Source organism: Microcaecilia unicolor, chromosome 2, assembly GCF_901765095.1.
Source record: "Microcaecilia unicolor chromosome 2, aMicUni1.1, whole genome shotgun sequence".
NCBI lineage: Eukaryota > Metazoa > Chordata > Amphibia > Gymnophiona > Siphonopidae > Microcaecilia > Microcaecilia unicolor.
This window is the reverse complement of record NC_044032.1, coordinates 564,626,705-564,652,518: the sequence shown is the minus strand read 5'-3', so window position 1 is coordinate 564,652,518 and position 25,814 is coordinate 564,626,705. Positions and strand designations below refer to the sequence as shown.

The 25,814-nt window shown below is 42.4% G+C and overlaps 1 protein-coding gene across 9 annotated transcripts in view; it reads left to right on the top strand.

Moving 5' to 3' along the window:
* Nucleotides 1-25,814, top strand: part of CNOT7 (CCR4-NOT transcription complex subunit 7) — a 137,686-nt gene that overhangs the window by 38,869 nt on the left and 73,003 nt on the right. For 8 of the 9 annotated variants that reach the window (XM_030191449.1, XM_030191443.1, XM_030191442.1 and 5 more), the window contains one exon: nt 25,187-25,380. The exons of the other annotated variant lie outside the window; for it this stretch is intronic. In XM_030191449.1, coding sequence (XP_030047309.1) covers nt 25,187-25,380 — 194 coding nt within the window. The remainder of the gene's footprint in view (nt 1-25,186; nt 25,381-25,814) is intronic. 9 annotated transcript variants of the gene reach the window in all.

Below are 25,814 nucleotides of genomic sequence, written 5' to 3'. Positions count from 1 at the left end.
TTAATTTCTGTCTCTCCCTGCCAATTTTGAGGCACAGATCATGGAAGTCTGCCCGGCACTGATATTGCTTCCCAATTACAGGAGTTGCCGTTAAAGCCCACTCCAGCCTTAATCTTGATCTGTTTTTGTTATTTATGGAACCCAGACTGTAGAAGTCTGAAGCTACTGTCAAAGCTCACTCCAGTTATGAGGTCTTATAAGTTTTGCTTTGGATTCCATCTTTTTTCTATGTTGCGTTCCTCTGTGTTTATTCCACATATTCTTAAATTCCATCACCGTTTTTGTCTTCGTAACCTCCTGTGGGAGGGTATACCAGGCATGCACTTCCCTCTTAAGAGAATCCACAAGTGTGGAGAACTCAAGAGATCCCACGGAGAAACTCAAGTCAGGGAGGAGAGTGGGAATAAGAACCAGGATATCCAGAGACAGGACTGCAGAAGTTCTTGAGTGAAACAGTATTTATTGAAAATCAAAAGCTCTGAAGGGTGTCTGAGATCGGCTGCTGAACCAAATTATTCTAATTCAAACAGACAACCAGGTTGCCATGTATTATGTAAAAAAATGGGGGGGGGGGGGGGAGGTATTTTACCCCTTGTCTCAGGATGTGGCAGTGAGCCACCAGTCATGGTGCTCTGAACCACATACCTGGGGGAACACAGAACAGCCTTGCAGACAGACTGAACAGGGTGATGAAACTGAATGAGTGGTCTCAATGTGGACGTTGCCTGAAAGATCCGAGAGTGGGGCACTCCCTCGGTGGATCTTTTTTCCACTCATCTCAACAACAAGAACCCTCAGTTCTGCTCCAAACTCAGGTCACATTACAGACTAGCATCTGATGTGCTCCATCTCCATTGGGAAAGGGGTCTCCTGTATGTGTATCCTCCAAACCCTCTAATAGGGAAGACTCTGCTGAATCTCAAACAGGACCGGGGGACCATGAACCTTATTGTGCCTTACTGGCCAAGAGATCTGATTCCCTGTTCTGGAGTTGTCCTTCGAAAAACCAAGGAGACGAGACTGTTTTCTGACTCTCATGATGCAGACCGAGGGGTCTCTTCTGCATCCTAACCTCCAGGCCCTGGCCCTCACAGCCTGGATGTTGAGAGCATAGAATTTGCTTCCCTTCAAATGTCTGAGGGTGTCTCTAGAGTCTTGTTGGCTTCCAGGAAAGTTTCCACTAAGAAATGTAATACTTTTAAGTGCGGGAGGTTTGCCGTCTGGTGTGAGGGCAAGGCCCTAGATCCTCTCTCTTGCCCTACACAAAACCTGCTTGCATACCTCCAACACCTTTCTGAGTCTAGTTTGAAGACCAGTTCTGTAAGGGTTCACTTCGGTGCAATCGGTGCTGATCATCACTGTGTAGGAGGAAAGCCCATCCCTGTACATCCTCTAGTTGTTTGCTGCATTAAGAGGTTTGATGTTGGCAGAGCCCCCCATCAAACCTCCTACTTTGTCCTGGGACCTCAATGTCATCATCACATAGTCGATGAAAGCTGCTCTTGAGCAACTTGGTTCCTGTCATCCGAAGTACCTGACTTGGAAGGTCTTGTTTTTGGTGGTGGTCACTTCAGCTCGCAGTCGCTGAGCTTCAGGCCCTAGTTGTTGATCCACCTTACACAAAGATTCATCATAACAGAGTAGTTCTCAGCGCACACCTTAAGTTCCTCCCTAAGATGTCAGAGTTCCATTTTAACCAGTCAGTCATCCTTCCAACATTCTTCCCAAAACCTCATGCCCATCCTGGCACTGCACACTTTGAACTGCAAGCGAGGCTTAGCCTTCTATCTGGAGAGGACTAAATCCCATAGACAGTCCACCCAGCTTTTTATTTCTTTTGATCAAAACAGGATGGGGACAGCCATCGGAAAACACACATTGTCCAATTGACTAGCAGACTGCATCTCCTTCATTTATGCTTATCCTGGGCTGACTTTGTCGGGTTGTGTTAGAGCCATGGGTGCGTTGGCAGCCCACTTGAGATCAGCTTTCATAGAGGAGATTTGCAGAGCTGCAACATGGTCTTCAGTTCACATGGAGGGGCATAATCGAACGAAAACGTCTATCTCCATGGGCGTTTATCTCCGAGAACGGGTCCGTGAAGGGGCGGACCGAACCGTATTTTCGAAAAAAATAGACGTCCATGTTTTATTCGACAATTTGTGAGCTGGGCGTTTTTGTTTTTCAGCGATAATGGAAAATGAAAGCGCCCAGCTCAAAAACGAATAAATCCAAGGCATTTGTTCGTGGGAGGGGCCAGGATTCGTAGTGCACTGTCCCCCCTCACATGCCAGGACTCCAACCGGGCACCCTAGGGGACACTTTTACAAAAACAAAAAAAAAGGTAAAAGAGCTCCCAGGCGCATAACACCCTTCCCTTGTGTGTTGAGCCCCCCAAATCCCCCTCAAAACCCACTGCCCACAAATCTACACCATTACTATAGCCCTAAGGGGTGAAGGGGGGCACCTACATGTGGGTACAGTGGGTTTGGGGGGTTGGACGACTAATAAGCATTAAGCAGCACAATTGTAACAGGTAGTGGAGGGATGGGCCTGGGTCCACCTGCCTGAAGTCCACTGCACCCCCTAACAACTGATCCAGGGACCTGCATACTGCTGCCATGGAGGTGGGTATGACATTTGATGGTGAAAATAAAAAGTTGTGAAACTTTTTTTTTGTGGTGGGAGGGGGTTAGTGACCACTGGGGGAGTCAGGGTAGGTCATCCCCGATTCCCTCTGGTGGTAATCTGGTCATTTAGGGCACTTTTTGGGGCCTTATTCGTGAAAAAACAGGGTCCAGGAAAAGTGCCCTAAATTCTAGCTACAAACGCATACTTTTTTTCCATTATCGGCGAAAGGCGCCCATCTCTGTTCGGGTGATAACCATGCCCCAGTCCCACCTTCACCACGCCTCCGACACGCCCCCATCAACTTTGTACGCTTCTGCGATGGAGTGCAGTTGAAAACATCCAAGTTCGGCTTTCGATTATACCGCATTATTCGTTTTTGTGAGATAAACGTCCATCTCCCGATTTAGGTCGGAACTTGGGCGTTTTTCTCGTTCGATTATAAGCAGGATAGTCACATATTACTGCCTCAAGCGGCATACCCGATGCAACAACTGGTGACAGTCCTACAGAATTTTTTTTGAGTCTAAATTCCAACTCTATCCTCCTAGGTCCATTTTAATTCTGTTCCAGGCTACACCTTCACAACAAGACTATATATAGTTTCAGGTTAATTGTTCTGCTTGGCCTTGCCATTGCAAGCCCCTATTGTTCTACATAAGAACATAAGCGTTGCCATACTGGGACAGACCGAAGGTCCATCAAGCCCATCATTCTTTTTTCCAACAGTGGCCAATCCAGGTTGCAAGTACCTGTACCTGGCAAGATCCCAGAACAGTACAATACATTTTATGCTGCGTATCCTAGAAATAAGCAGTGGATTTTCTCCATATCCATCTTAATAATGGCTTATGGACTTTTCTTTTAGGAAGTTATCCAAACCTTTTTTAAACCCTGCTAAGCTAAATGCTTTTACCATATTCTCTAGCAATGAATTCTAGAGTTTAATTACACGTTGATTGAAGAAATATTTTCTCCGATTTGTTTTAAATTTACTACTTTGTACCTTCATTGCGTGCCCCGTAGACCTATAGTTTTGGAATGAGTAAACAATCGATTCAAGTCTACCCATTCCACTCCACTCTTTATTTTATTTTGAGTAGTTGCTTTGGTGAGCCTGGTAGCTAGGGATTGTCATATGTGAGAAACACTGTCCTGATTGTCCTCTTAGAAAGTGAAGTTACTCGCCTGTAACAGGTGTTCGAGGATAGCAGAACATGTATTCTCACATCCCCTCCCACCTCCCCTCCCACCTCCCCTAGGTGTTGTATTCTTTTGCTTTGATGTTATACTGCCGGTCTTGCTTGATTTCACTGGGTAGGAAGGCACTCGCACATGCATGAGGAGACACTGCCAAATGCTCCTTAAAGCTATAGAACGCTTGGTTGCATCCGCATAGGGTCTCCGTCAGATGACTTCACTCATATGTGAGAATGTGTCCTGCTGTCCTCAGAGAACATCTGCTACAGGTGAGTAACTTCACTTTTCTTATCTCAGGTGATTTTATAACGGGGGGGGGGGGGGGGGGGGGAGCCAAAGTAAATGAATAATAATTAATTTCTTCAGCCATTGTGAATGAACATCAACAAACGGACTTGGGAAACTACCATAAATTTCTGAAATACATTTTCAAAAAAGTTTTCATTATTTTTTTTCACAAATTGGGGATTTGAAAGGTTTTCTTTTTTTGTTTGCAGTGAGTTGTGTGTGTGGTTAATCACCTTTTGGTTGGCGTCACTGTTCTGTGCACGTTTTTTTTCCCTTTTATATAAATGAATGATAAATTAAAATATTTTTGAAAATGTATTTTAAGAATTTATAAAAGTTTCCTGGCCTTCTGGTGGAGGTGGTGCAGACAAAAACAGTATCTAAATTCAAGAAAGCTTGGGCCAAGTACATAGGATCTCTAAAGGAGTGAAAGGTGGATGAGCAGTCGAGATAGGCCATATGGCCTTTATCTGCCTTAATTTTCTCTGGTTCTCTGGGAGTTTTTTATGTTCAGATGAATATATTTAAACATTTTCTTCATTTTAGAAAACCCTGAATACACCTTCCTTTGCACTATCCTGTTCCCCGATGAGTGATGTATTTTCAGCTTCATCACAATATTCATGAGGCTTATTATGCCCTTTTGGAGAAGGGAGTTGCTTTGCTGATGTCAAAATCATCTGGAATAGGGCAAAAGAAGCTCTTGGAATATGTTCATAGTATATAAGGCAAGGTATGAGCAAGAAACTCAACATGCCCATATTTCAGTCATAACTTTACCTCATTTATATATACTCTGAAAAATTACATACCTGTATTCCATAGGTTAGTGAGGGGAAGGGGAGTTTCAGTACATAGATTAGAAGGTCTTCATTCCTTTCAGATCCCACTGTGGCTCCATGTGATCTTAGGTAAGTCACTTTACCCTCCATTGTATCAGGTACAAACTTGTCCCCCTGTTTACTAAGCCACGTGGCAATCCTGACATAGCCCATTCAAAGTGAATGGGCTGTGTCGGCATTAGCACACAGCAGCCACTAGTGTGGCTTAGTAAACGGGGGGGGGGGGGGGGGGGGGTGTAGATTGTAAGCCCTTTGGGGAGAGAGAAAATATCTAGTGTAACTGAATGTAACTCACCTTGAGCTACAACTGAAAAAGGCTTAAAATAAATAAAAAAAAATCCCTTAAATACAGTAATGTCGTAGGAATATACAAGAAATCAAAAAGTGGTCAGTCCAAAGATACTTTAAAAAAGGTGTTTATCCACAAAAATAAAATAGGCAGTTTCTTAACCCTCAGTTTTTGTTGATGCGTCATGTAGGTAGTGATGCTTTTACATTTGGCACAAATGGTGTGAATGGGAATGGGTTCAGACCTATAGTATCCTCGCTTCTGGCCAGTTCCCAAGCAGGATCTACAGCAGCACTCCTGCACCCCTCCCTGGGCTGGCTTCAAGTTTTGATTTGACACCATTTTACTGGTCTATAAGTCAATGCTCTCTTCCATCTAGCCCTCTCCTTTCCTTTCCTCTGTGCCACCAGAAAGGGCGAGACTTGTGGTGGGGAGGAGCACCTTAAAAAAGACCTACCTCAGGGCATTAAAACAATAACTTGGCATGTAGGGCCTCAAATACAGATGATTGAAGAGGGCAAGGCCTGCAGGGAAATAAAGCCAACATTTGTCACTTCAAGTAATGTTTGTGGGGCCCCATTGTCAAATTGGTGACTGGGACAGATGGGGGCACCAGTTATAGATCCACAGCACAAGTTGGAGCCAATCATTGCCGTGCAGCAGAAAGCCAGTCAGCCAGATGTCAGTACACTTTCATTTAGGAGACTATATAGTTATAGGAGGGTAAGTAAATAATATAGTCCAAAAAACTATAACCCCACACTATCCAAATATATATATTTATTTGTGTGTCTATATAGATGTATAAATAATTTATAAGGTTTGTGCTCATACCTCAAGAAACCTTTGTGACCTCATGGTCTTTTCATGGACAATAAGTCTCGATTACTATAATCATTGCACAAACCTGCATTCCCGTGTGTAAAGTGTCCTTTCAGGCCTTTGTGCATAGAGAGGCTCATTTTCAAAGCACATAGACTTAAAAAGTTAATGTTAATTCCTCTACAATGGTAATTTGATCTTGTAATATCTGCTGTAAATCCTGAAGTATTGTTTTGGTCCCATCTTTGTATTCAAGACCCAAAATGTAAACCGCTTAGAACTTACTAAGGTACAAGAGGTCTAGAAATTCCAAATAAAGTAAAGATTCCTATGTAACTTTATAAGTCTATGTGCTTTGAAAATGAGGACCATACTACGAGAACAATCTACCGTTTTTCTATTGGATCACCTTATCGCTGTTTTGGCGCTTTTATTTTCACTGCTTGTCCATTGAGACTCGCAGTTTTTTCACTCTGTGAAGCTGTTGTTATCTTTTTTTTTTCTGCATTTTTGGTAAATTTTTACCAACTGTTTCTACATATGTGAACACAACGCTACTCTCCCACCTTACGACTATTACTGTGACTTTGCCATTTAAATTACATCTTATCACAACATCACGTATTTGTTCAGACCGGAAATGGCAAACGCCTTTCCGGTACTATGTAAGCCACATTGAGCCTGCAAATAGGTGGGAAAGTGTGGGCTACAAATGTAACAGATAAATAAAATAAAATAACTATTGCACCATGTTCATGTCAATTCATATCGTGAGCATGTTTGTATTAATTTTGTAATTATCAATGCCGGTTGGCTTTTATTCTCATCGTCATTTTGATTTGTGTATGTTCATTGTAATTGCTATTGACTATATGCACTCTGTTAATTTGTTAGCTCTTTGCAATCGTGACCTCAAGTGCAACTTTCTTTAATTTAGTCCCCTTATTTTCTAATTCCTCTTTCTCTCTTACCTATTTATATGTTCCATCTTTGCCTATACCCTACGCTGTCTATTAAAATGTTTTATTACGTTTTGTGTAACGTTGTAAGTAGTATACTATGACATACTTTGTACTGTTATCTGAATATTTTTACTGCTGTACTTGTCTATTGCTTATGTTTGATTTATTCTTACTGTACACTGCCTTGAGTGAATTCCTTCAAAAAGGTGGTAAATACATCCTAATAAATAAATATGTGTTTTGTGACTGTTTTTCAGTGTGCATTCTATATTTGTTCACTGCATTGAGTCCATAGTGTACTTGCCACCCATTCTCATTTTGTAGAGACAACATTTCATTGTTTTTTCTTAAATGAGGCTTGTTTTTTTCACAAATCAGATGTCACGGCTGTGGTTGTTCCCTGGTGTCCAGACTCACCTTTTTTCAGTGATCAGGCTCTGTGGCTTCTTCAGACTACCTTGTCTCTGCATTGATGCATCTGCTGCCTGTTTCCCTGTTATCCAAGCCTCACTCTGGTTTTCCTGCATCCACGCCTCGCTCCTGTCCATCCAAGCCTTGCTCTGCTTTTCCTGCAACCAAGCCTCACTCCAGTCTATCCAGGCCATACTCTGGTGTTCCTAAATCCAAGCCTCACTTCAGAGTCTATCCAAGCCTTGCTCTGGTGTTCCTGCATCCAAGCCTTTCTAGGGCACCAGTGGTTCTGACATCATCAGTGAGGACCTTTATAAGGAACTCTGGGACTTTCATGTTTGCCTTTGCAAGAGGTCTCTCTTGTCTTTGTGTTTCCTGTTTGGATCCAGGTCCTGTGTGCCTTGTTTCGAGCCTAGCTTTGTTTCTGAACCTTGTTCCTGAAAGTCTTGCTCTTGCAAACCTTGTTCATGGAAGCCTGATTCCTGTATGCCTTGATTCTTGCCTAGCTTTGTTCCTGCGAGTCTTATCCCTGAATCCTTGTTCCTGTGAGTCTTGTTTCTGAACCTTGTTCCTGAAGCATGGCTCCTGCTTATAGCCAAACCCTGTTCTGGTTTCTGTTACAGTCTAACCCTGCTCCTGGCTCCTGCTACAGTTAAACCTTGTTCTTGGCTTCTGCTACAGTCTAGCGCTGTTCCTGGCTCCTGCTACAGCCAAACCCTTTTCCTGGTTTCTGCTACAGCCAAGCTGTGTTCCCAATTCCAGCCAAGCTCTGTTCCCGGTTCCAGCCAAGCTCTGTTCCCGGTTCCAGCCACAGCCAAGCACTGCTCTTTCTGCTACAGTTGAGCCCTTCTCCTGGTTTCTGCTACAGTCAAGCTCCGGTCCTGCCTTGTCCTTTAGTCTTGCTTCTGTTTGTGCCTGGTTCCTGCTACAGCCAAGCTCTGTTCCTGCCTGGTTCCTGCTACAGCCAAGCTCTGTTCCTGCCTGGTTCCTGCTACAACCAAGCTCTGTTCCTGCCTGGTTCCTGCTACAGCCAAGCTCCGTTCCTGCCTTGTCTTTAATCTTGTTTCTGTTTGTTCCTGTTGGCTAGCTCCATCCCTGGCCTGTTTCTGCCTAACTCCAGCCCTGCTTTGTCTGCCTTGTATTGTATCTTGTCTTGTTCTGCTCTTTCTCTTGTCCTTATCCAGTTTTTGCCCTGCCTAGCCTTGCCTTGTTTTTGTGTTTTACCTTGTTCCTGTCTGGGTTCAGTTCTATCCCTGTTGTCTTGCTCTCCCTGCCTCTTTTGGATCCAGCTCTCGTCTTGCCTGTCTACTTTGTCCAGTTTTGCCTTGTCTTGACCAGTCCTTTCTGGATCTAGTTTCTGATTTGCCCTTGTCTTGCCTTTTCTGGACTCAGTTTTAATCTAGTTCTGTATCTTGTTCTGCCTGGGATTCAGTTCTGGCTTGTCTATTCTGAACACGGTTTTAACCTAGTTCCGAGTATTGCCTTGTTCTTCCCCTTTGCCTTGCTTTACTTGCCTCGTCTGGATCCAGTCCTTGTTTGTTGTATCTTGTTACTCCTGCCTTGTGCCAGCCCTGAGGACATATGTGCCGCAGCCCCAGCTGCGGCCCAAGGGCTCACTATCCCTAAATTTATGACAGATTGCAAAGGCCAACATGACAGTCCCAGAGTTCCTTATAAAGGTCCTCACTGATGATGTCAGAACCTCTGGTACCCTGGAAAGGCTTGGACGCAGGAAAACCAGAGTGAGGCTTGGATGAAGGAACACCAGACTAAAGCTTGGATAGACTGAAGTGAGGCTTGGATACACTGGAGTGGGGCTTGGATGAAATCTCTATAAACCTGGAGGATGTAATAGCGCAATTTGACAAAATGAAGAGTATCAAATTTCCTGGACTGGATGGTATTCATCCTAGAGTACTGATAGAACTGAAAAATGAACTTGCAGAACTATTGTTAGTAATATGTAATTTATCTTTAAAATCGAGCATGGTTCTGGAAGATTGGAGGGTGACCAATGTAACGCCGATTTTTAAAAAAAGGTTCCAGAGGGGATCGGGAAATTATAGACATCTATCACCTATTTTATTTAATGTAATGATGTCGCCATTGGGAAGCAAATAAGAGACAGAGGGATTAACAACATTCATCTATGCCAATGATGTCACTATATACAGTGGTGGAAATAAGTATTTGATCCCTTGCTGATTTTGTAAGTTTGCCCACTGACAAAGACATGAGCAGCCCATAATTGAAGGGTAGGTTATTGGTAACAGTGAGAGATAGCACATCACAAATTAAATCCGGAAAATCACATTGTGGAAAGTATATGAATTTATTTGCATTCTGCAGAGGGAAATAAGTATTTAATCCCTCTGGCAAACAAGACCTAATACTTGGTGGCAAAACCCTTGTTGGCAAGCACAGCGGTCAGACGTCTTCTGTAGTTGATGATGAGGTTTGCACACATGTCAGGAGGAATTTTGGTCCACTCCTCTTTGCAGATCATCTCTAAATCATTAAGAGTTCTGGGCTGTCGCTTGGCAACTCGCAGCTTCAGCTCCCTCCATAAGTTTTCAATGGGATTAAGGTCTGGTGGCTGGCTAGGCCACTCCATGACCCTAATGTGCTTCTTCCTGAGCCACTCCTTTGTTGCCTTGGCTGTATGTTTTGGGTCATTGTCGTGCTGGAAGACCCAGCCACGACCCATTTTTAAGGCCCTGGCGGAGGGAAGGAGGTTGTCACTCAGAATTGTACGGTACATGGCCCCATCCATTCTCCCATTGATGCGGTGAAGTAGTCCTGTGCCCTTAGCAGAGAAACACCCCCAAAACATAACATTTCCACCTCCATGCTTGACAGTGGGGACGGTGTTCTTTGGGTCATAGGCAGCATTTCTCTTCCTCCAAACACGGCGAGTTGAGTTCATGCCAAAGAGCTCAATTTTTGTCTCATCTGACCACAGCACCTTCTCCCAATCACTCTTGGCATCATCCAGGTGTTCACTGGCAAACTTCAGACGGGCCGTCACATGTGCCTTCCGGAGCAGGGGGACCTTGCGGGCACTGCAGGATTGCAATCCGTTATGTCGTAATGTGTTACCAATGGTTTTCGTGGTGACAGTGGTCCCAGCTGCCTTGAGATCATTGACAAGTTCCCCCCTTGTAGTTGTAGGCTGATTTCTAACCTTCCTCATGATCAAGGATACCCCACGAGGTGAGATTTTGCGTGGAGCCCCAGATCTTTGTCGATTGACAGTCATTTTGTACTTCTTCCATTTTCTTACTATGGCACCAACAGTTGTCTCCTTCTCGCCCAGCGTCTTACTGATGGTTTTGTAGCCCATTCCAGCCTTGTGCAGGTGTATGATCTTGTCCCTGACATCCTTAGACAGCTCCTTGCTCTTGGCCATTTTGTAGAGGTTAGAGTCTGACTGATTCACTGAGTCTGTGGACAGGTGTCTTTCATACAGGTGACCATTGCCGACAGCTGTCTGTCATGCAGGTAACGAGTTGATTTGGAGCATCTACCTGGTCTGTAGGGGCCAGATCTCTTACTGGTTGGTGGGGGATCAAATACTTATTTCCCTCTGCAGAATGCAAATAAATTCATATACTTTCCACAACGTGATTTTCCGGATTTAATTTGTGATGTGCTATCTCTCACTGTTACCAATAACCTACCCTTCAATTATGGGCTGCTCATGTCTTTGTCAGTGGGCAAACTTACAAAATCAGCAAGGGATCAAATACTTATTTCCACCACTGTACATGTCTTTTAGGAAGAGCATCCAAGAATCATACACAAGCCTCGATTTGATGGAAACTTGGGCCTCATAGTAACGTAGTAGTAACATAGTAAATGACAGCAGATAAACGATCCATCCAGGCTGCCTAACAAGATAAACTCATTTTACATGGTATGTGATACTTTATATGTATACCCAAGTTTGATTTGTCCATGCCAGCACTCTTCTTATACTAAAAGTTCTGAAGCTAATGTCAAAGCCCCTTAAAATTTACACTCAGGGCCCATCCGTATCTATTCTGTCACAATCAGGGCGTAGACCGTAGAAGTCTGCCCTGCACTGGTTTTGCTTGCCAATTACCGATGTTGCCATGCAATCTCTGCTAAGATTCCGTGGATCCATTCCTTCTAAACAGGATTCCTTTGTGTTTATCCCATGCATGTTTGAATTCCATTACCGTTTTCATCTCCACCACCTCCTGCGGGAGGGCATTCCATGTATCCACCACCCTCTGTGAAAAAATACTTCCTGACATTACTCCTGAGTCTACCCCCTTCAACCTCAATTCATGTCCTCTAGTTCTACCACCTTACTACTACTACTACTACTACTACTTAGCATTTCTATAGCGCTGCCAGGGTTACGCAGCGCTGTACAAGTTTAAACATGGGGAGGGACAGTCCCTGCTCAAGAGAGCTTACAATCTAACGGTTTGTTTGTGGATTAATACCTTTCAAATATTTGAACATCTGTATCATTTGACCCCTGCTTCTCTTTTCCTCTATATACATGTTCAGGTCAGCAAGTCTCTCCTTGTATGTTTTGCAACACAAATCCCATACCATTTTTGTAGTTTTTCTTTGCACTGCTTCCAGTCTTTTTACATCTTTAGCAAGATACAGCCTCCAAAACTGAGCACAATACTCCAAGCATTCAGAATTTAAATTGAAACTAAAAAAATATAAAACTAAATTCATGGTCATCACAAATCCATTTAATCAAAATGACTATAATGGAATCAGGAGCCAACAAGAGGAGAAACAATTCTAGATCTAGTCCTTAGTGGAGCAAATGATCTGGTGCAGGAGGTGATGGTGCTGGGGCCTCTTGATAACTGTGATCGTAACATGATCAGAGTTGATATAAGCTCTGAAGTAAGTACATACAGGAAATCCAATACATTAACATTAACTTTCAAGAAGAAGACTGTGATAAAATGAGAAGAACGGTGAAAAAAAAAAAACTTAGAGGAGCAGCTGCAAAGTTCATCATGGATGCTGTTCAAAAATACCATCCTGGAAGCCCAGGCCAAATATATTCCGTATATTGCAAAAGGAGGAAGGAAGACTAAACGACAGCTGGCATGATTAAAAAGTGAGTTGAAGGAAGCTATTAGAGCTAAAAGAAAATCCTTCAGAACATGAAAAAAAGATCCAACTGAAAATAATGGGAAACTGCATAAAGAATGGCAGATCAAATGCAAAGTTCTGATAAGGAAGGCAAAGAGAGAAAAGAAGATTGCGTTGGAATCAAAAATGCATAGTAAAAACTTCTTTTTTAGATATATTAAAGCAAGAAGCCGGCAAAAGAATCTGTTGGACAGCTAGATGACCGACTGGTAAAAGGGGCACTCAGGAAAGACAAGGCCATAGCAGAGAGATTAAATGAATTCTTTGCTTCGTTCTTCACCGAGGAAGATGTGGGAGAAATACCGGTGCCAGAAATGATATTCAGTGCTGACGAGTCAGAGAAACTGAATCAAATCTCTAGAGCTGGAAGATGTAATGGTGCAATTTGACAAATTGAAGAGTAGCAAATTGCCTGGGCCGGATGGTATACATTTTGAGGCACTATATATGGAGCGTCCTGCGGCATTATCCTCTGAAATTCACTCTTTCTTGGACTCCGCCGAGCTACCCAACCTTTCTCCGGAGACATTATTAGCTCTCAATGCTCCAGTATTGGGCAAGAAGTTACAGCAAGCTATAAAAGCCCTTAGAGATTATTCCACCCAGGGGAGTGATGGTTTTTCTGGAGAATTTTACAAGTGCCTTCAAGTTCAATTAGTGGGACCCTTGATACTTACTATAACACCATGGTGGCTGATGGACATTTGCTTTTACATGATAATACCACCCTCATCACATTTCTTCCTAAACCTCAAAAGCCTCAGGAGCTGGCTGCTTCCTACTGGCCGATTTCTCTCATTAACGTACACATTAAACTTTGGTCTCAGATTTTGGCCAACCGCTTTTTACCCCAGTTGGTGGGTCCTGCACAGGTTGGTTTTGTGACAGGACATTCAGTCTTAAATGTGCGAAAAGTCTTGTTAGTCATCTCTCATTGCCAAACTCAGAAAGTACCTGTGATAGCCTAGATGCCAAAAAGCCTTTTGAGGAAGTTAGCTTGAATTGTTTTGTTTCAAGGCTGTCTCATTGTGGGTTCTGCAGCTGGTTTCTTCAGGTGGTGAAAGCATTATATTCTCATCTGATGGCTCAACTATTGGTGAATGGGAGACGAACCTCTTCATTTCCTATTTCTCATGGAACGCGGCAGGGATGCCCTCCTCATCTCTTGTTCTTTCTTTAGAGCCTTTACTGCGATTTATTAATGCTGCTTCTCGAATTCCTGGGGTGATATTTTTTTATTTATTTGTTACATTTGTATCCCACATTTTCCTACCTATTTGTAGGCTCAATGTGGCTTACATAGTGCTGGAGAGGCATTTGCAGACTCCGGTGTAAACAAATACAAAGTGATGTTCTGGAAAGATAAAGTTCAAACAACTACAAAGTGATGTTGTGACAAGATAAAGTTCATGTGGTACAGCCACTAAGGAAATCGTACAGCGGAAGAGTTGTGTTATGTCCATTACGTATTTTAGTTTTGTCGTGTTGCAGAGATTAGGCATTTATGTTGGATTGGTAGGGTATTCCTTTTTAAACAGGTAAGGTTTTAATGTTCTCCGGAAGTGTAGGTGGTCATACGTAGTTTTCAAGGCTTTTGGTAATGCGTTCCACAGTTGTGTGCTTATGTAGGAAAAACTGACTTTGTAAGTTGACTTGTATTTGAGTCCTTTGCAGCTTGGGTATTGGCAGATTTAGGTACGTTCGCGTTGATTCTGATGTGTTTCTAGTTGGTAGGTCGATCAAGTCTGTCATGTACCTCGGGGCTTCACCATAGATAATTTTGTGAACCACAGTGCAGATTTTGAAAGCAATGTGTTCTTTGATTGGGAGCCATTTTAGTTTTTCGCGGAGGGGTTTTGCGCTTTTGAATTGTGTTTTTCCAAAGATAAGTCTAGGTGCCATGTTTTGAGTGGTCTGAAGTTTCTTTTAAGGATGCTCCGCAGATGCCAGATTAAAGCACTAGCATTTGCTAATGACTTAATGGTCATCCTGGCCAATCCACTGCAGGTCCTCTCTCCCACTTATTGAACTTAATTGAGGATTACGGCATGCTTTCTGGGTTTACAGTCAATCTTACTAAATCTAAATCCCTACCCTTCCTTCCCTCGGTAAATACTGATTGGGAAGGGCCCTTCTCTCTCTTCAGTGGAACGGTAGGGTGCTCAAATATCTAGGTGTCTTTATTCCTTCTGATCTGTCTTTTTTGCTCTCTTAATGTTGGCCTTCTATTAGCCTCTTCGAGAAGAAAGCTTCAGCTCTGGAGAGCCTGTCCTTTGTCTCTCAGAGGATGTATCACTTTGTATAATATGATCTTAGTGCCCCAGTGGTTGTACATCTTTTAGATGTCGCCCCTTTATATGTACTGCAGGGATGAAAGACTTTTAAATTGAATGCTACAGTTATATCTCTGGCAGGGAAAGAGGCCCAGATTATCACTTGCACGGATATATATTCCACTTTTACATGGGGGTGTGGGCTTATTAAATATAAGACATTTGAATGTAGCTTGTGGCATGTGCTATCTAAATGATTAGTTTCGGGCACCAGGGACTTTTCCATCACTGAAATAGAAACTCACCTTGTCCCCAGTATCCACTTTAGCTACCTCCTTCATGGCGTTGGTGAGTTCCCCCCCCCCCCCCCCCCCCCACCAAGGGATTTTTAAGAACAACCCAATTTTGAAGGTGGGAAGGATGGTTTGTTGATGGATTTGCAAGAGCTACCATTGTATGCCCCATGAGACCACCTTTTTATCTATATGTCATAATCCTCCTTTTCTTCCAGGCCCAAAATGTAGCATTTTTGATCAATTGACTAGGAAGGAGATAACATACTTGTTACAAGTGGTACCTGAGGAGGGCCATATGAAGTCATTTGAGGAATAACAATATGGTCTTCAGTGAGACTTTTTGCCTATCTTCAATTATGACACAATGTTTAGTCACTGGCTTGGGAAAATCTTATGGATGTACAGGAGACAATTTTGGAAGCTTTCAAGCTGCGGTCACACCAACTTGTCCCATTAACCTTTTCATCATCAATATTTGCAAGATACCACTGCTGATGCAGACTATGTCAAATTGGTGGGTGTTTGGAACAATGAGCGTCAACTCCGTTTACAGGCCTCGGACATTTATTCTTACCAGAAATATTGCAAAACAAAAAATAGTAAAGCATATATTAAAATTTTCAAGAGGAGAGAGCATGATGATGCCTTGAAGAAGATTGCATTCAATAAGCTCTCCTGAATTCTGTTTGTTTGTGTGTGTGTGTGTGTGTGTGTTAAAAAAAAAAATTATTTAAGTATATCTTACCAATGGGAGAAAGGAAGAGGAAAGGGAGGCCTACTATTTATTTATTTATTTATTACATTTGTATCCCGCACTTCCCACACAGAGCAGGCTCAATGCGGCTTACATAGTAAAAAGTAAATAGAATTACAAAAAATCTTGAAGGAAATTATTACAATTTGTAGTAAACATAGTAGTAGTAGGGTAAGGCTATGTAAATTGAACATGGAGAGGTAAACAAAGATAGGATATATGAAGGAGAAGAATTTGGGGGGGGGGGGGTAAGGCGCAGCAAAAGGAGAATAATTTGGGGAGGGTAAGGCGCAGGAAGAATGAAGAGGAAAAGATTGGGGATGAGCATAAGGAGATTGGGGGACAATGGACTAAGGTATAAAAATCGTAGGACAGGAATCATGTTACCTCTCTCATCTGCAGACCCCATGGATTTGTTTGTCCACATCTAGCCAGATTCAAGAGTTTTGATAGAGTAAGGTTTGCCTTTACCTTTTCCAGACTGAAGCAGTGGGCTGGACCCTAGTGAGAGACTTCTGGTAATTTCCATGTATCGTTGCATCTTCAAAGAAGTCTCAGGTTGGTGACCTCCTGCAGGGGAAGCCATTCAAATGCTTGATAGTTTCTACTGGGAGTAGGGCTGTTCTGGACATTGCAGAGGGTAGGAATGGGCAAGGGGTTACTGAGGCATAAAGAGGAAATCCTTTTTGAGCTTACAGATACACTCGGTGTTCCAGTATTCATTTAGTTATGCAAGGAGGCTTTCAGCTTGATATTCTCCGTTTGTGTTGGAGGAGATTTGGTAAATGATTGTGGGTTTGGGACTGTTGTTTATTACACAGTTTAGTTTCTTCGAAAGTCCAAGGGTTTTGGTTTTGGGTTTTTTTGTTATTATATAATTAATACATACAGTGGTGGAAATAAGTATTTGATCCCTTGCTGATTTTGTAAGTTTGCCCACTGACAAAGACATGAGCAGCCCATAATTGAAGGGTAGGTTATTGGTAACAGTGAGAGATAGCACATCACAAATTAAATCCGGAAAATCACATTGTGGAAAGTATATGAATTTATTTGCATTCTACAGAGGGAAATAAGTATTTAATCCCTCTGGCAAACAAGACCTAATACTTGGTGGCAAAACCCTTGTTGGCAAGCACAGCGGTCAGACGTCTTCTGTAGTTGATGATGAGGTTTGCACACATGTCAGGAGGAATTTTGGTCCACTCCTCTTTGCAGATCATCTCTAAATCATTAAGAGTTCTGGGCTGTCGCTTGGCAACTCGCAGCTTCAGCTCCCTCCATAAGTTTTCAATGGGATTAAGGTCTGGTGACTGGCTAGGCCACTCCATGACCCTAATGTGCTTCTTCCTGAGCCACTCCTTTGTTGCCTAGGCTGTATGTTTTGGGTCATTGTCGTGCTGGAAGACCCAGCCACGACCCATTTTTAAGGCCCTGGCGGAGGGAAGGAGGTTGTCACTCAGAATTGTACGGTACATGGCCCCATCCATTCTCCCATTGATGCGGTGAAGTAGTCCTGTGCCCTTAGCAGAGAAACACCCCCAAAACATAACATTTCCACCTCCATGCTTGACAGTGGGGACGGTGTTCTTTGGGTCATAAGCAGCATTTCTCTTCCTCCAAACACGGCGAGTTGAGTTCATGCCAAAGAGCTCAATTTTTGTCTCATCTGACCACAGCACCTTCTCCCAATCACTCTCGGCATCATCCAGGTGTTCACTGGCAAACTTCAGACGGGCCGTCACATGTGCCTTCCGGAGCAGGGGGACCTTGCGGGCACTGCAGGATTGCAATCCGTTATGTCGTAATGTGTTACCAATGGTTTTCGTGGTGACAGTGGTCCCAGCTGCCTTGAGATCATTGACAAGTTCCCCCCTTGTAGTTGTAGGCTGATTTCTAACCTTCCTCATGATCAAGGATACCCCACGAGGTGAGATTTTGCGTGGAGCCCCAGATCTTTGTCGATTGACAGTCATTTTGTACTTCTTCCATTTTCTTACTATGGCACCAACAGTTGTCTCCTTCTCGCCCAGCGTCTTACTGATGGTTTTGTAGCCCATTCCAGCCTTGTGCAGGTGTATGATCTTGTCCCTGACATCCTTAGACAGCTCCTTGCTCTTGGCCATTTTGTAGAGGTTAGAGTCTGACTGATTCACTGAGTCTGTGGACAGGTGTCTTTCATACAGGTGACCATTGCCGACAGCTGTCTGTCATGCAGGTAACGAGTTGATTTGGAGCATCTACCTGGTCTGTAGGGGCCAGATCTCTTACTGGTTGGTGGGGGATCAAATACTTATTTCCCTCTGCAGAATGCAAATAAATTCATATACTTTCCACAATGTGATTTTCCGGATTTAATTTGTGATGTGCTATCTCTCACTGTTACCAATAACCTACCCTTCAATTATGGGCTGCTCATGTCTTTGTCAGTGGGCAAACTTACAAAATCAGCAAGGGATCAAATACTTATTTCCACCACTGTAAACTTGTACAGAAAGCTGATTTTAGGAGAAGAGTAGGAATACATTCCTGATCCCTATACAATTAGCAAGAAGTAAGTTTAAACATAAGAACAAAAGTGTTGCCATACTAGGACAGACCAAAGGTCCATCAATCCCAGTAGCCTGTTTCCAGCAGTGGCCAATCCAGGTTACACGTACCTGGCAAGATCCCAAAACAGTACAATACATTTTATGTTTCTTATCCTAAAAATAAGCAGTGAATTTTCTCCAAGTCCATCTTAATAATGGCTTATGAACCTTTCTTTTAGGAAGCTATCCAAACCTTTTTTTAAAAAGCTAATCGCTTTTCCCACTTTCTCTGCCAACGAATTCCAGAGTTTAATTGCACGTTGAAATATTTTCTCCGATTCATTTTAAATGTACTACTTTGTAGCTTTGTTTCGTGCCCCTTAGTCCTAGTATTTTTGGAAAGAGTAAACAAGCGATTCACGTCTACCCATTCCACTCCATTCGTTATTTTATAGACCTCTATTGTATCTCCTCTCATCCATCTATTCTCCAAGCTGAAGAGCCTAGCCGCTTTAGCCTTTCCTCATAGGGAAGTCGGCCCATCCCCTTTATCATTTTTGTCGCCCTTCTCTGTACCTTTTCTAATGTATTTATTTATTTGTTACATTTATACCCCACATTTTCCCACCTATTTGCAGGCTCAATGTGGCTTACAAAGTATCGTAATGGTGGTTGCCATTACGGTTGATAACAAATACAAGGTTGTGTTATGGTCACAGGTAGAAGTGTTTCAAGTGTCATGGGGTCAAGAATAGTAAATTGTCCAGTATGATCATAGCTTATCTTGTGTTGCTGTGTGTGGGGATTTATGTTGTATCGGTGGGATAAGCTTTTTTGAAGAGGTGGGTTTTCAGTGATTTCCTGAAGTTTAGGTGGTTATGTATTGTTTTCACTGCAAGTGGGAGTCCATTCCATAGTTGTGTGCTTATGTAGGAGAAGTTAGATGTGTGAGTAGTTTTGTATTTTAGCCCTTTACAGTTTGGGTAATGTAGGTTTAGGTATGATCATGCTGATCCGAGTCTGTTTCTAGTTGCTAGATCAATGAGGTCTGTCATGCATCCTGGGACTATGCCGTAGATGATTTTGTGGACTAAGGTGCAGATTTTGAAGATGATCCGTTCCTTGATTGGGAGCCAGTGCAGCTTTTCTCGAAGGGGTTTAGTTCTGTCGAATCGTGTTTTTCCACATATCAGTCTGGCTGCTGTGTTTTAGGCGGCCTGGAGTTTTTTAGTGATTGTTCTTTGCATCCCGCATATATTCCATTGCAGTAGTCTGCATGGCTTAGGACCATTGATTGTACTAGTTTACGAAAGGTGTCCCTCGGGAAGAAAGGTTTTATTCGTTTGAGTTTCCACATTGAGTAGAACATTTTCTGTATTACTGTTTTTACTTGGATCTCAAGGGTGGGGTTGCAGTCGATAGGTACTCCTAGTATTTTTAGGCTATCTAAGATAGGGAGTGTGTGTACTGACATGTTTAAGGTTGCGGGTTTGAAGTTGTTATGTTGAGAAGAGAGGATAAGGCAATGTGCTTTTTCAGTATTCAGTTTCAGTTGGAATGAGTTTGCCCAGGAGTTCATGATGTTGAGGCTGTCATTTATTTCTTTGGTTATTTCAGTCAAGTTATGTCTGAAGGGAATATAGATTGTGACGTCGTCTGCATAGATGAATGGGTTAAGGCCTCGTTTGGATAGGGACTTTGCCAGTGGGATCATCATCATGTTGAAGAGTATTGGTGATAATGGTGATCCTTGGGGAACTCCACAGGTTGCTTTCCACGGTGGTGATATGTTTGAATTTGATTTTACTTGGTATGTTCTAGTGGATAGAAAGCCCTTGATCCATTTGTGTACGTTTCCAACAATCCCGAAGTGATCGAGGAGTCTTAGAGGGGCATAATCGAACGCGGACGCCCATCTCCATGGGTGACTATCTCCAAAGACGGGTCCGCGAAGGGGCGGGACAAACCGTATTTTCGAAAAAGATGGGCGTCCATCTTTTGTTTCGATAATACGGTTGGTGCCGGGCAAATGCATCGGATTTGGGCGGATTTGAGCTGGGCGGTATCGGTTTTCAGCGATAATGGAAACTGAAGCCGCCCAGCTCAAAAACGAACAACTCCAAGGCATTTGGTCGTGGGAGGGGCCAGGATTCATAGTGCATTGGCCCCCCTCACATGCCAGGACACCAACCGGGCACCCTAGGGGGCACTTGTAAAAAGTTAAAAAAAAAATTTTAAATACCTCCCAAGTCCATAGCTCCCTTACCTTGGGTGCTGAGCCCCCCAAATCCCCCCCCCCAAAAACCCACTCCCCACAACTCTACACCATTACCATAGCACTTATGGGTGAAGAGGGGCACCCAGATGTGAGTACAGTGGGTTTTGAGGGCGGTTTGGAGGGCTCCCATTTACCAGCACAAGTGTAACAGATAGGGGGGGATGGGCCTGAGTCCATCTGCCTGAAGTCCACTGCACCCACTAACAACTGCTCCAGGGACCTGCATACTGCTATGATGGAGCTGGGTATGACATTTGAGGCTGGCATACAGGCTGGGAAAAAAAAATTTTTAAAGTTGTTTTTAGTGACCACTGGGGAAGTCAAGGGAGGTCATCCCCGATTCCCTCTGGTGGTCATCTGGGCAGTTGGGGCACTTTTTGGGGACTTGTTCGTGAAAAAAAAGGGTCCAAAAAAAGTGTCCCAAATTCTCGCTACTACCACCCTTCTTTTTTCCATTATCAGCCGAGCGCGCCCATCTCTCCTTGGCCGATAAACACGCCCCAGTCCCGCCTTCACCATGCCTCCGAAACGCCCCCATCAACTTTGTTCGTTCCCGCAACAGACTGCAGTTGGAGGTGCCCAAAATCGGCTTTCGATTATACCGATTTGGGCGCCCATGAGAGAAAGGCGCCCATCTCCCGATTTGGTTTGAAATTTGGGCGTCTTTCTCTTTCAAAAATAAGCTGGTTAGTAGTATATTATGGTTTACCATGTCGAATGCGCGCGACATATCGAATTGAAGGAGTAGTATACTTTTACCTATGGCTATTTCTTGTTTGAATTTGGCCAGGAGAGTGACTAGGACAGTTTCAGCACTGTGGTGGGAGTGAAATCCTGATTGTGAGTCTAGTATTGAATACTTGTCCAGGTATTCCTTAAGCTGTTTGGTTACCAAACTCTCCAACAGTTTTACTACTAGAGGGATGGACGCTATTGGGCGGTAGTTAGTGAGGTTGTTTGTCTTTTCTTAGTGTCTTTTGGAATTGGGGTAAGTAGTATGTTACCATATTCCTCGGGGAAGAGACCTTGGTGGAGTGTGAGGTCTTCTATGATTCGGCTTGGAGCGGATTTAAGTAGATGACTGGGTCATGTCTAGTTTGCAGTGGGTGTTGGCAAATCTGTGAGTCGCTTGTTTGACTGATTCAGTGGTGAGTAGATTGAATGTGGACCAGATTCGGTCAGCTGGGTATCCACCTGGGGTTAGGTCTAGGTCGTCGAAGAAGTTTTCGATGTCAGTGTTGTGATGGGGAAGAGTGCTGCGTAGTTTTGTTATTTTATACTAGAAGTAGGTAGCCAGTTTGTCTGCGGGTGGGATGTCTGTATTGGATGTAGTGATCGGGGTGGTGTCTAGTGACTTATTTACGAGATGAAATAATTTCTTAAAATCTTTGTTATCCGGTCCAAGTTTTGTCTTGTAGTAGGACCTTTTGGTCTGTCTGATTGCATATTTGTATTTTCTGTGTATTTTTCCATGCATTGAGTGTATTTTCGTTTTTCTCCATGCTTGTTCAAGTTTTCTGGATTGTGTTTTGAGTTTTTTTAGTTCGTCATTGAACCATGGTATCAAGTTTTGTCTTTTTGATGTTCTTGTCTTTAGGGTGCTAATTTGTTTAGTATGCTTCTGCATCTGGTCTCCCAGTGGTTGAGGCAGTTCATGGAGTCAATTCGTGTTGTCCATTTGTTGTCATATATTTGTTGCCAGAATATTTGTGGATCGATTTGCCCTCTCGTAGCATAAGTTGTTTGTTCTGGTGTACGGTTTGAGTCCTTCTTTCGCCAGTTTAGGGATAGGTTCAGTTTGTAATGATTGGTCCAAGGTGCTTCTGACCATTTGATGTCTATTATTGATAGGGTTTGATCTGTGGATAGTTTGTGTGCTAAGAGGTCCAATGTGTGGCCCTTGATGTGGGTAGCTTGCATGTGAGGTCCTAAGACTGTAGGAAGTCTTTGCATTTGCATGCATTGGTTGAGTTGGGATCTTCTAGGTGAAGGTTTATGTCGCCAAGTATTAATATATTGGAGTTATTTACGCAAGTGTTTGAGATAAAATCTTTAAAGATGGGCTGGCTTTCATTCCAGTTACCGGGTGGTCTGTAAAACAGCCTGTAAATAGGTGGGAAAATGTGGGATACAAATGCAACAAATAAATAAATAAATTTAGACGATCCAATATCACTCACAGACCCCACTTTATAAAGAAAATTAAAAATCTAAAGGAAACCATAGAGCCACAAGAGAGAAACAAGGAGCAATTATGTCTTTAAACACTATTAGCAGAACTATTAGAGTGGCTTCTAACTTACAGTCCCTTTACTGCCAAAAATGAAGTAGATGTGAGAGTGGAGGAGTAGCTTAGTGGTTAGTGCAGTGGACTTTGATCCTGGTGAACTGAGTTTGATTCCCACTGCAGCTCCTTGTGACTCTGGGCAAGTCTCTTAACCCTCCATTGCCCCTGAATTGTACCTGAATATATGTAAACCGCTTTGAATGTAGTTGCAAAAAAACCTCAGAAAGGCGATATATCAAGTCCCATTTCCCTTTCCCACTTATGTATAAGATGATGGTGTACAATACATTTACAAGGAAACTTTTAAAAGATAAAAGCTCCCATCTGTAACACGGTAGGTTTTCATAACAGAAATTGCTTATGCCTTTTTTGAGTTCTCATATTCTTTTCTTTTGATTTAAAGTAATATTGTAACAATATATCCCTATCAGTACTGTTCATGAAAATAGGAAAGCCCAAAGATTTGAGTCCCAAATTGCTCAGATGTAGGAAATAGTTAAATGTTGGAGGATTAAAGAACTGCTGAGAATTTGGTTAGACATTGCAATTTATGACTGATTGATTTATTTTAATTTTCCCAGTATACCTTTTATATCTACCCTGGATATGTTTAAGGTTATTTGAGAGGGATTCTTTAAATTTCTAAGCAATCCATACCTCTTTTCAAGAAACAAGAGACAGGTGCTCCAGTGACTGAGCTGTCTCCAGTTTTTGAAGATAGCTTGGATCTGACAGCTAGTTTGGAGACCATTTTTTAGTCTTTTTTTATTTTAAGGCCTCTCAGATACAGAGAGGGAGAAATTTTGCTTATGAAGTCTCAGGTTTGTCTGCTATGAGCCACATCCCTTGTATATATTTCTTAAAATATAAATGTTTTCTTAGATCCTAGTCAGCTAACTTACCCCCTGTTTGCTAAGCCACGTGGCAATGCCAACACAGCATTAGCATACGGCAGCCGCTAGCATGGCTTAGTAAACAGGGGCGTTTGGTTTTGAGTTATAAGTTCATGCTAATCTTAAATTGTTGCCTTTCTTGATACCAGTTGTCTCTCTTTTTTTTGTCATATGTCCAGTGAAGAGAATAAAAACAGTATTTCTTTTATATCTTTATTTTTCCTTGGATATTGAGATTTGGAGATAGTTAACGTTTACCTGTTTAATGTCTTTATTTTACTTGAATGTACTTTTAAAATTTTTTCTTTATAACCGAATCTTGAGATTTCTATTGAAGTTGATATTGTAAAGTCATACCATATGTCCTCATGTCTTTTTATCGCCCTCCAAGCTCCCAGTGTTTCCTTCCAAAGTTTCAATGTTTATGTTCCATTGTTACATTCCCTAACGACACCTCAATTGTTTCGCATAACTCTGCACAATGTAATCCATAACCAATCTGTAACAAATTGTATTTCTAACATTTAACTCTTATTGTAAGCCACACTGAACCCGCAAAAAGGTGGGAAAATGTGGGTTACAAATGCAACAAATAAATAAAATAAATAAAAATACAAATAATAAGTATTTAGTTGGTAATTAATAAGTATTAAAATCAAGTGGGGAAAGCACACGGAGCATGACTCACAGAATTCTTTCTGACCAAAAGTTAGGTCATGCAACAAAGCAACGATTCTAAACATCCAAGTAAGTCTACTGCAGAATGGTTGAAGAAGAAAGATCACGTATTGGATTGGCCAAAGGCTGACCTAAATCCTATTGAAATGTTATGACATAACCTGCAGTGAGCTGTTCCTGCACGAATGTCCTCAAACATCACAACTTTAAAAGTCCTGTAAGAATGGACCAAAATTCTTCAAGGGTGATATGAGAAATTGATCAACAGTTTTTGCTGCTGAAGGAGGAGCCACCAGTTACTGGGCAAGGGGTTCATATACTTTTTTATACAAGGATACTTTTGAATCTTTTTATTGAACAAATAAAGTATATTCTTTTTGTCTGAGTTGTATCTTCAGTGGGGTTATTTTTCTCTCTTATCAGAGTTTAGATCAGGATATGTTTTGAATGTAAATTGTCAAAATACTGACTATTTCAGGGGGTTCAAACACTTTGTCAGCGCTGTATATGGTTTTAGCATGGATGCCAAGGAATTGTCACACTGAACTACTGTTCCCAAAGCAAGCTGTGAGACTAAAATCTTTTTTCCCCCTCCCACAGGACACAGAATTTCCAGGTGTAGTTGCAAGGCCAATAGGAGAATTTAGAAGCAATGCTGACTACCAGTACCAGCTGCTGCGCTGTAATGTGGACTTATTAAAGATAATTCAGCTAGGACTGACATTTGTGAATGAGCAAGGAGAATATCCCCCAGGAACTTCAACGTGGCAATTTAATTTTAAATTTAATTTAACGTAAGTGTCAACATGAAATTTATTCTTCTTGCATTATACATAAAGTGCAGGGCACCTCTCTATTAAAAAGTGTAAAGGTCTCATTAAAATTGTTAACAGAGATCATTTGTTTGTACTTCCTTTGTCTGCTATGGTCTGGCCTTTTGGGAGGTGACTAAAAAATGTGAATAGACTCTTTATGAGCAAATTTAGTAATGAAATTGGATTGAATTAGATATGCATATATATGTTCAGTTGTTTTCACCTTTGGCCAGCAGATGGAAGGGAGGGGGTCATGGGGTGCCCTTTCGGGCCCTCACTATGAAAATCTGGCACCTAACCTGATTTCGTCATTAGGAGAGATGAGGACTGCTATGCCTTGGCCAATTTTTTAAATTCTGAACAGGGTGATGTGCTGGCATTTGGGGATCTCTAGCAGCATTATGGACTACTGC